This window comes from Hydra vulgaris, chromosome 04 (assembly GCF_038396675.1).
Source record: "Hydra vulgaris chromosome 04, alternate assembly HydraT2T_AEP".
NCBI classification, from domain to species: Eukaryota; Metazoa; Cnidaria; class Hydrozoa; order Anthoathecata; family Hydridae; genus Hydra; species Hydra vulgaris.
Genome location: NC_088923.1, coordinates 43235557 through 43248031, shown reverse-complemented (window position 1 = coordinate 43248031; position 12475 = coordinate 43235557). Strand labels below are relative to the sequence as shown.

Sequence of the window (12475 nt, the reverse complement as noted above, 5' to 3'; positions counted from 1 at the left end):
GATTTTTAAGTTTTTTTTAAAAACAAAGATTTAAAAAAGTTGTTTGTTTTATTTATGGTTTTTATAACTCTAAGACAAAAAAGACAACGATTGTAACAAAGTATAAACCAGATAGTGAAACTTGACTAGGATGCTATTTTCACACTATAGATTTTTATAACTGTTTTTTCATAACAGCTTCATGATTTACCTGGTAATATCAATAGAATATTAATAACAACTCTAATAATAGTTTGACGCAAACATAAAATTTGCGAAAATAAACAGGTTGTTATTAAAGCTCTTTTAATTCTTATTTTTAATTTCTTTTTATAATGATTTTCAATAAAATTTAAAAAAAATCTCTTGTTTTCCAGCATCTAGCGACGTTCGAAATATCTTGTTCTATCTTCACTTTTTGAAAAATTTGAATTATTGACAGTATTAGGTACCTCAGAATGTTGTTCTATTGTATTGAAACCTAAGTTATAAGTATAAAAGGTTCGGAGAAGACCTAAGTTATAAAAATGTTTTTATCTGAATCCTAAAGTTTTTATTTTTTAAATCGTATTATCTCAAAACTGAAAATGTGGAGATTTTAGAACAAGATTGTTCTAACGTCGTAATTTTTTGTAAAGTTTTGCGATTACTGAAATTAAACAAGACAAAAAAAAAAAAGAAAAAAAAGAAAATAAAACTTACGTTTTGAAAACCTTTTTCTTTGAGAAACTTTTTACTTTTAGGATAAAATTTATAGTAAAGAAAAAAATTTGAGTTTATTGTTAATTGACTTATCGTTTGTTGGTAACAACAAAAACGTTGTTATAACGGAATGTTTTTTTTTTTTTATAAAAAAGGTTTCTCTTTGTCGTTTCACACCATTTTTTATTGTATTCTAAATGAAAACTCTTTTTGATAAAGGTTTCAATGACATCTGAGAATGATAACAAAATTACAAAAACTTAAAACTATATATTTAGACTTTATGATTATAATTTAAACAGCTAAAATCTTTATAAATGTACCACAACTAGGTATTGAGACACAACAATTTTCAATATATATAAAAAACCACTTCCTCATATTATTATTATTATTATTAATTTTTTCATATCAGGTATAAAAGGTGGGGTATTTTTTGTTTTAAATCCATAATTATCATTGTCTAAATTATTAAAAAATATTATCTCTGTTTCTATTATATAATTATCTCTGTTTCTACTTGGTTTTAAGAAAAAATGGGCTTTCCAACGAAGTCTTTTAATAAAATGCTCAACTTTTTCAATCAAAGAAATAGTATAACTTTTTTCATCTAGTATAGGTATATATTTCAACAAGTAAGTGAAATTATTAGTTTCCATATTTACACGGAATGTTAAAATACAATTAAGAGTGCTCAACAAATGTTAATAAGGATCTTTATATATGTTTAAACAACTTTAAAATGCATTTTATAAAATAGAGTACTCAATGCTCTTAAAAGAACAGAGCAATTATAAATTGTTGTTTCCTCTCAATTATAATTGTTGTTTTCTCTACCTGATAAACAATATATTGGCATAGCAGAGGGTGAATGGAAAAAACGTTTTGCTAATCATAAGCAATCTTTTAAAAATAAAAAGTATTCAAAACCCAGTAGGCACAGGACCTAAATAAGACGTCTTTTGAACGTTCAAAAGACGTCCAAAACGTTCAAAAGACGTTCAAAAGACGTATTTTTTACATCTTGTGCCCACTGGGAAGACACTATGCTGTCAAAATGTATATGGGAATTAAAAGGTAAAAATATTGATGATTTTATACTGAATTGGTCCTTAAAACAGTGCCTGCATATCATTTTTATATAAACTATAAAAATGAATGAGCTCAGATAATATTTACATTAAATTCCCTTTTTAAAATTTTTTTTTTTTTAAAAAGCATAAGTAATCATTTCTAAAAAATTCTTTTTATAATAGTGTCAGCATATTCCATAAAAATTTACAGTAGTTAAGACATTTGCGACTTTCTATTTTTTGGTATAAATTGAAGCTTTATTAATTTGTATAGAATTGAAATAGAATTGTTTCTTTAGGATGCATTTATTAAAAATATTTATCGCTTAATATTGCTTCAACTCAGTTTTATCAATGATTTGGTAAAAATCATTGATAAAACTTAAATTTTTACATTATTTAACATTATAATGAGGAAATTTGCCGAAGGTGTAAAAAAGACTACACCTAACAACTTTTAATAATAATTTTTTGTTGTTTCTTTAATTTTCAGATGTTGCCAACTAATCTATTTGATCGTTTTGGCTAAAAATTTCTTGCAGCTAAACAGTTTAACATTGAAATCCATGCAACATCTACAATATATTGCATGATAAGATGTATCTTTTAATGTCAAATACCAATCATAAAAACTTTCATTGATCATTTTAACTTAAATAAATATAGATTTTCAGTCATCATATCAAACAAATATAAAAATTTATTGTATATAATATTTATATAATATATAAAATAAGTAAAAGATTTTGAAATTGATTTAAATTAGTTAAATATTTTATTAATGATTAAAGATTTCTTTCAATTTATATATTTGAATTAAATAATTACTTTAAAATTATATACGTATATTTATATATATATATATATATATATATATATATATATATATATATATATATATATATATATATATATATATATATAACTTTAAAATTAGGTAAATTGTAAAAAAAGTAAATTGTAAGTTATAAATATAATCAATAAGTCTTATTTAAAATAAGACTTACTGAGAAATTAAATTACTAATTGGTTAGCAACAACAACATCAACAACATAAAAAATAAGTAAAAATTTGTGATAAAATCTCAGGTATATAAAAAATAAAATTGATGTGTGAAAATCTGTGAAAAAATCTTTAAATGTTTGTTAAAGAAAAACGGCAAATTTACCTTACAAGTTTTGATCGCACTCAAAAATATTTAAAGACGGGGGAAATTTAAAATCTCCACTTAGAAAACAAAAAACCCACTGTACAAAAATTCAAAAAAAAAACAACCAAAACATATTCACATAATGAATAAATAGTTGCAGAATCTATTTTTATATGGGGACGAAAAAATTATTTTTATTTATTGGTATTTTAACAAAGATGAATCATTTAAAATTAAATAACTTTATCAATTCTAAAGCAAAACATCGTCCCCAATCGAATTATTGTAGTACATCCTTTTCTAAAAAAAATAACATCTATATATATGTATATACTATTAATTTTCATGGGTGCGTACTTCGACACCTACATAAAATCATTTCTTGCTTTTTTTGGACGAAGATTTTCAAAAACAAATGAAGTATTTTTTTCCGCGATAAAATGTCACGTGACAATACTCCTTATCTAAAACAATAATTTTAAAACATTTAACAGAAAAATATATAAAAAAGCAGAAACATAGCTTTATTCACGTAAATTACATCATCAAAATATATTTTTTTGCCAAAATAATCTTATTAATGGAGAAATCCGAAGTTTAATTCGAAGATAGCGCGTACGTTTAGTTTAATATACAAAGTAATAACGAAGACGTGGGTTTTCGTTATTACTTTGTATATTAAACTAAACATACACACACCGACTAAAAAACATGTTTAATGTCAAAAAATTTAAAATATTTATAAGGACTGCAAAGTTTTTAATTTTTATTACTCTGAAATTTATTTATATGTATGTATTCACGTATCTTGTGAAGAAAAATAAGTTGAAGCAATATTACGGTTTTTAAAGTTTTGATAAACTAAGTACGTTGTGAATGTAAAATAATCTTTAAACGGAAAATTAAACTGTCGTTTTGTCAATTGCATTACTTTAAATAGAAGTTGTTACGTCAGTTCATTCTCAGGCCTCAAATGTATAAAGCCGCGATCTTGCATGCTACGTCCTTTTAAGCCGAGCGAATTTCGTCTATATCGAGGTACTACTGCTCGTTTTAAATGGCGTAAAAGCAAGAATTGTTATCCTCAAATATCACTGTCATATTTTTTTATAAATTTCGTAATATGTTTCACAAATTTTGTATATCGTCAATTAAGTTTGTTTTTTGCGTCATTGAGTAGAATTTTGTCATTTAAACGTTTTATTTATTCAATCCACATATCAAAGTGTTAGTTACAATTTTTGTAAAGTTGAGTTAGCTATTGCTAATAATAATAACTATTTATTTATTTACTATACTATTAATCTAGATCAGGAGCAATAGTGACAAATGTCTAACAAAGTGAAGCCTCACATCAACATCGTTGTCATCGGACATGTCGACTCAGGAAAATCAACAAGTACTGGCCACATGATTTACAAATGTGGTGGTATCGACAAACGACAAATCGAAAAATTCGAAAAAGAGGCCCAGGAAATGGGAAAAGGATCATTTAAGTATGCCTGGGTTTTAGATAAACTTAAAGCTGAACGTGAAAGAGGTATCACCATCGATATTGCACTATGGAAGTTTGAAACTACTAAATACGTAGTTACTATTATTGATGCTCCTGGACATCGTGACTTCATTAAAAACATGATCACAGGTACCTCTCAGGCTGATTGTGCCGTACTCATCGTTGCAAGCAGTACTGGTGAGTTTGAAGCTGGTATTTCTAAAAATGGTCAAACCAGAGAACATGCTCTTTTGGCTTTCACTCTAGGTAAGTTAATATGTAACTTACTCATATAACTATTTGGATAGTAAGTTGCACCCATTCAAACAAATATTTTGTCAATTTTATAATCTAAATTAGTAAAATTCAAAATTTTATGAAATATTAACTTGGTTTATGAAATATTAACTTGGTTTATGAAATATTAACTTAGTTATGAAATAATAACTTGGTTTGTAGACGTATAGTTGAATTTTAGGTGTAATTTAAATTAATTTAATTGTTATTACTTTAATTATAAAATTTTCTTGTTAAATTTTTACATAAAACTATCAATATTTTGAATAATTGTTTAAAATTTTAGGCCAAACGTTAAATGAAATTTATGCCTTATTTTATACATAGCAATTTAAATTTTGTCTTTTATTTCTTAAGGTGTTAAACAAATGATTGTTGCTGTTAATAAAATTGACAATACTGAACCACCATACAGCGAAGCTCGATTTAATGAAATCAAAAAAGAAATTAGTGCCTACGTTAAAAAAGTTGGTTATGATCCTAAGACTGTTCCAGTGCTTCCAGTCTCAGGATGGCACGGAGATAATATGATTGAACCATCCCCAAATATGTCCTGGTACAAAGGGTGGGAAGTAGAATACAAAGATACTGGTAAACACACTGGTAAAACTCTCCTTGAAGCTCTTGATAACATTCCACTCCCAGCTAGACCAAGTTCTAAACCACTTCGACTTCCTCTTCAAGATGTCTACAAGATTGGTGGTATTGGAACAGTACCTGTCGGTCGTGTTGAGACTGGTATTTTAAAACCTGGTATGGTTGTCACATTTTGCCCTGCAAACCTTTCTACTGAAGTAAAATCAGTTGAGATGCACCACGAATCTCTTCCAGAGGCTCTTCCAGGAGACAACGTCGGTTTCAATGTTAAAAACGTCTCAATTAAAGATATCAGACGTGGTATGGTTGCTTCTGACAGCAAAAATGACCCTGCTATTGAAGCTGCTGCATTCAAAGCCCAGGTATTAGTCAATAAATTTTCGTATTGTAATATGGTGCTACTATTGTTGTGTAATAACAGATACACTAAAGATAAATATGCAATAATAAGAATTTATTCTTGGTTTTTTTTACTAATTTTTTCTTTTGATTTGTTATTAAAAATACATTGAGAGCAAAAAGTATTTTGTATTGTGTTAAATTTGGATTAAGTAATATAAATAATATGATAAAACAAATATATAATTTTTATAGGTCGCATTTGGATTTGTTTTCAACTTATGTTTTTGTAAATATTTTAAATGATGAAATTTTGTTTTTGTAAATGATGAAAATATGTTTTTGTAATGAATTAGGTTATCATTCTTAATCATCCTGGTGAAATTCACGCTGGATATCAACCAGTTTTAGATTGTCACACTGCTCACATTGCTTGCAAGTTTGCTGAGTTATTAGAAAAAATTGATCGTCGATCAGGTAAAGTTATTGAGACTGAACCCAAAATGGTCAAATCTGGAGATGCTGCTATTATCAACCTAATTCCTTCAAAACCAATGTGTGTTGAGTCATTTTCTCAATATCCTCCATTAGGACGATTTGCAGTACGTGACATGAGACAAACTGTTGCTGTTGGTGTTATCAAGGAGGTTGATAAAACTGTCGCCACTGCAGGAAAGGTTACTAAATCAGCTCAAAAAGCAGGAGTTGCTGCTGGAAAGAAAAAGTGACCACCTTCTAATTATCCATATTATTTTTATAATGTGTTTTCAAAAACTTCTACTTTCCATAGAAAAACTATCCAAACGATATCAAATTTATGGAATAAATATTTTCTCAATCTGTAATTTAGTCTTGTGGCTGGTCAATAGATAATATCTTTGAATTTTGTTACGTATTTTTATTTCCATTTTAATTATTTTATTTATGGCTGGTTTACCTTTGCGCGGTGTATTCTATAAATATATGTAGTAGTAAAAATCATTTGGATCTCTGTAGTGCCAAAATAACGAGCTTACTCGTCGCGCCGCGGCCTACTTAATGCGGAGGCTGATTTTTTTTTTCGTTATAAATTTTTTTTTTTTTAGGCATGTAAGTTTCGAATATTAATTAAAATTTAAAAAGCTTGAAATACAGCTTTTTATGTAATAATTAGCTAATCTCTCTAGGCCGTTGTTCCCCAAAGTAATAAATAAGTCATAAAAATTTGATAATTACTAAAACGTTTTAAAATCGACTATTTTTTTTGTCGGGTCGTTTTTATTGATATCGTAGATGTTAACATTCGACGGCAGCTAGTATTTATATTAAAAGTGAATTTAATATATTCTGTAAATACATCCTAATATATCTAATTTGAAAATTGTCGTTATTAATTCACATAATCATTAATTTTACGCAATGCCTTATAAAGCGAAGGTAAAAAGCTCTTAAGTTAGGCAAAGAATAACGTTAAAATTCGCTTGAACGTCATAACGCTTTTTCTTTCCCTTCTCAGTCAAAACTGTCGTTAGTTAATAAACTACCTTGAAATCTAATTATTACGTCCGAATAAGATTATTTGATAATAAATTTGATGATATTCTACTCCATAAAGATAAAGTTCCATTGGAGGGATAAAGTTAAATAAAAGTGTTTGATCGTCTAAGCTTCTCAAAATTTGACCCACTTCTGAAATGCATTGAAGTCAGCTTGATGGAACCAAATGTTCTGAGTTTCCCACAGATGTGAAGGTTTTTTAATTCTGCATCACACTATGTGAGCACTGGCATGAGACTGAAGTCTAGTTATGAGATTTGCTACTTTCATGTCACATGAAACAACAAAAGAAATTTTCTGCAACTAGAGCAAATTCAAAACGCTTTATAAGTATTTATAACTCTGGTAGGTTTTCAGAAACAGCAATTATTTTTTTTAATAATTGGCACTTCACACCTGTGTTTTTTGCAGCACGCTTTGGGGGAGGAGAAGAATCCTCTCGTTTGCTTAAATAACTCCCAAAGATACCTTCAAAAAGCCACTTCCACCATCAATTCCCACTTTGATCAATGGTTCTCCAGGAATATTTCTGACTTTTGAAACATGATTGACAATATCAGACATTTCTTTGCAGTGAACAACAACTCTGGTTGAATCTTTCTTTGTTTAGTCTTGAATATGGTTTGAGGTGAACTGTTCTGCAAGAGTCCTTCCAAGTAACTCAAACTTATCACAAATTTTTTTTCAACAATCTGATGAAGAGTGGCTTGATTTAGTGATGATCTAAGTTTTTTCATGCAACGATTAGAAAGTCCAGTTTCATTTTGAACCTTAAGCATATCTATAGCTGTTAGCTTTTTCTCCTCAGGAAAGAGTTCTCTTGCGCTGAATGGCCCTAAGAAAAGGCTATGCTATTAGACACAGAGATTAATGCTTATGATAGTAAAACTGTATCATACCTGAAACAACTGGAAAACTGCTGCCTCCCTTTGCTTAACTGTGACAGTGCCATGAGGAGAAGGAGGTTTGTTTCAGATGACCATAGTTACAACCATATTTGCAGCCACTGCGTCTTTTGAGGTAGCTGCAATCAAATTTTATCGCATTGTTCCTTTTGTACAATTGTGGGGCATCCCTCGCCCAATCACAGAAAAACAGTCTGAACATCTTTTTTCAATGCATCCTTCGTTCTTATGTTTACTTGCTGACAGTGGATGTTCAGCTTTTTACTGGCAATATGACAGATCAAACAATCACAAGGAGATTCTCTGGTAGCTGGTTGAACTAAGATGCTCGTAAAATCGTAAAGATTAGGAAGAAGAGGATTTTTACCCTCATCTTTTCTTCTAATGGCAACACGACATCTTTCACAAATACCTGAAGGAATCCTGTTATCAGAAAAATCTTGCTCAACTTTGAAAACTTTTTGTGCTTTCTCAATTAGAAAAGTTGTTAGCTCACGATTTCCCTTCTGAAGACACAAAAAACAAACAGCTTTTTTATTCTCTTCGTAGTCTTTGGCTTTGTGAGGCATTTTTGCAACTTATATGTTCTAGTGTGTGTGAAAATTGAAATCCATGCTTTTCCCCAGAAATGTTTTTGGAAAAAACGCCACAAAAATAAGACATTATTTTAAGGTATTTGTTTTGGGAATGATAAAAACAACCAAAATTATTTTTCAGAAACACTACTGTTTTCACTTAAAATCACTTTTAGATGTTTTCCCCATAACCAAGTTGAGTAATAAGTTCAGTAAAAATGCAGAATCCCCTGTCATTTAGGCCTATGAGCTTTAAAATTTAAAATCAAAATATCTTTCTCGGACGTAATAGTTTGATTTCCAAATTTATATCTAAATGGTCTACTATATATTGGCTATTCCCCAAATCCCCCAAATGGGTTTTCTGGGGACATGAGTTTAGGGTTGATCATGGTTTGGGTACACAATGAGCAGTTCTAAAACTGCTTGTTTCAAAGTTGTAATTACATGTGAGAATTGTTTAACAAACTAATCCCCTTAGTATCATCTACAAATGTAATAAATAAAATACTTCATCTAATGTATAAAATAAATAGAAAATAAAATATATATATATATATATATATATATATATATATATATATATATATATATATATATATATATATATATATACACACATATATATATATATATATATATATATATATATATATATATATATATATATATATATATATATACACACACACATATATATATATATATATATATATATATATATATATATATATATATATATATATATATATATATATACAGTGGTGTGAAAAATATTAAGACCACCAAGAAAAAAAGCTTTTTTTTTAGTTTATACCACTTTTTAGATTCTAAAAAAGTTGCAGCACTACTTTATTTTATTATAAACGTGCTGTGGGTGTGGCTGAGTATTGAAATTATTAATTTTAATTTTAATTTATTAACTTTTATTGTAGAGTTATGTGTTTTAGTAAACATTTGGTATATTTTGCCTTGTGAAATGTAAGTTGCAGACAAGTGAATATGTATGGTTCAAACGAACTATAAGTGATTTTTGTTAGATTATTGCTGTTGTTAGTGATACAGTTTAATATTTTTCTGATTTTAAATATGTGATTTTGATTATTTAAGCATTTTTTTTTGTCAGATTATATTATATTTTCAAAATATGGGTAAAGTTGCTGACCCTAGTCCCAGAAAGCGAGGCAAAGTTGAAGCATTATTAAAGTTGGAAACATTTTCACAACGGGAAATTGCCAAGAGATGTGGACTAAGTAAAACAGCAGTTTTTACCATCAAGAAACGATTGGACTTTGGTTTTACATCCTCTCCAAGACGTTCCACTTCAGGACGAAAACCAGTCATGACGCCACGTGCAAGAAGGGTTCAGCTTGCAAACGTTCGAAAAAACAGAAGAATGACCAGCAAGCAGCTCCAGGGTGTGCTGCAGGAGCACCAGATCAATGTCTCAACAAGTTGTGTTCGGAGATGGTTGATACAAGATGGATTTGTAGCACGTCGACCGCGCAAAAAACCGCTCTTGACCAATGCTCAACAAATGCGACGGCTGCAATGGGCCATGGATCACAAAGATTGGACCACAGAACAATGGAGAAAGGTATTTTACCCTTTACCATTTTTTATATAAGAGCTTACAATCATGTACTTTAAGTTGAAGCAAAATGTAACATATTTTTTCATATAATAATGATGTTTAATATCATTACCCACTAGTGCAATTGTTTTATGTATCGAACATTGTAGCAATGGCTATGTTTATTGCATGAATTCAAAATGAATTGAACATGTAACCAGTGATTACAGGATGTTAATCTAATGTAAGCTCAAGGCTTTTACAGTGTGTTTGTATTTTTAGGTTTGCTTTAGTGACGAGTCTATGTTCGAGATACTCGATGATAAATGTCAGTACGTGCGCCGTCGTTCTGGGGAAGAATTTCATCCGCAATGTCTGGTAAAGACCGTCAAGCATCCTACCTCAGTAATGATATGGTCAATGATAAGTTCCCATGGTGTAGGAGCCCTTAGAATTGTTGAAGGCAGAATGAATCAACATCAATACATCAACATATTAGAGAAAAGCCTTCTACCTCAACTTCCAATTCATTTTCCTGATGGTGATTTCATCTTCCAACAAGACGGTGCACCGTGTCATCGGGCACTCTCTGTTACAAACTTTTTGAATCGTAATAATGTTCCTATCCTACCATGGACTGGTAATTCACCTGATATGAACCCGATAGAAAACTTGTGGATGATAGTCAAAAAGATAATTGCCGACAGAAAACCAACAACAAAAGTCGCATTGATTGAGGCGCTCATAGAGGTTTGGACACATGATCCAGAAATACAAGACATGTGTCCAAGACTGATTGATGGAATGCCTAAGAGGGTTGAAAAACTTATTGCAGCTAGAGGAGCATCCACAAAATACTGAACTATGCCCATTTTATGACATTGTGTGCGTGTCTTTAAAGGAAATATTCAAAAAATTTACTTTTTCAACAATGGTCTTAATAATTTTCACACCACTGTATATATATATATATATATATATATATATATATATATATACAACCCTTAGATGTTGTCCGAAAGTTTTTTCGATATTTTGTTGACAAAAAGTAAAAATTAAAATGCAAGACCGGAATTTTTTTTTTTTAATAATGATAGACTGCCTGCCCCAACCAAACCCTCAGTCGATGTAGCAGCACTCCCTTGCGGGTCAGGCTATTTGTCAGTCGATGTAGCAGCACTCCCTTGCGAGTCAGGCTATTTGTCAGTCGATGTAGCAGCACTCCCTTGCGAGTCAGGCTATTTGTCAGTCGATGTAGCAGCACTCCCTTGCGAGTCAGGCTATAAGATAGTCGATGTAGCAACACTCCGCGCATGATTTACAGAAAAAAAATAAAAATAAAAACATTTTATTAAAAAAAATAAAAATAAAAACATTTTATTAAAAAAAATAAAAATAAAAACTTTGTTTATATTGTTAAAAACATTCAAAATGTTATAAAAACATTCAGAATGTTTTTAAAAACATTCTGGTCAATTAAATTTGCGTTTTTGTGGTTTTTTTAAAAAACGATTAATTTGTAATTAAATTAATGGTTTTTACTTTCGTCCAACACGGAAATGTTGGACGAAAGTCAAAAGTAATTAAAAGTGACGTATGTGTTGGCGTAAGAATCACTTTTTTCCTTCCGCTCTTCCTAAAGCCAACAAACTATAGAACTATATATATATATATATATATATATATATATATATATATATATATATATATATATATATATATATATATATATATATATATATATATATATATATATATATATATATATAAGTACAATGTTCTACCTGTTATAATATATTATATAACATAAAACATATTTATTTACACATAATTTTTTTTGTATTTATTTTATATATTAGATAAAACATTTTATTTACTACATTTGTAGATAGAACAAGATAATACTGAGGGGACGAAATGTTTACTTATTTCAACTAAACTATTACAAGTTTGATATAATGTATTGCTTGTGTTCATGGTTATACTTCTAACTCTCTTTCCTTAAATCAATGTTAACTTTAACATTTCAGAAAACTCAATTAAACTATTGAATCGTAAATCATTTACTGACGAAATGTTATGATAAACTGTCTTTCAAGTGGATTCCTTCAGCTGGAGTTTTTACATTGACTACTTTTTAAAACCGAACCATCTTGGTTAAGAAAATAGTTATCAGTATCAATATCTTTTATACCTTGATGATACTTTAATACATTTATAGTCTCTTCACAAAATACTTTTAAACATGTATCA

General features: G+C 29.1%; 1 protein-coding gene across 1 annotated transcript; it reads left to right on the top strand.

Annotated features, from left to right (window-relative positions):
* Positions 1-4217: 4217 nt before the first annotated feature.
* Positions 4218-6510, top strand: LOC100206683 (elongation factor 1-alpha; the record flags this gene model as incomplete). The annotated part of the gene is given in 3 exon segments (NM_001309734.1): positions 4218-4667; positions 5055-5656; positions 5990-6510. Coding segments are annotated over 3 exon segments (1407 nt in total).
* Between the last annotated feature and the right edge of the window lie 5965 nt (positions 6511-12475).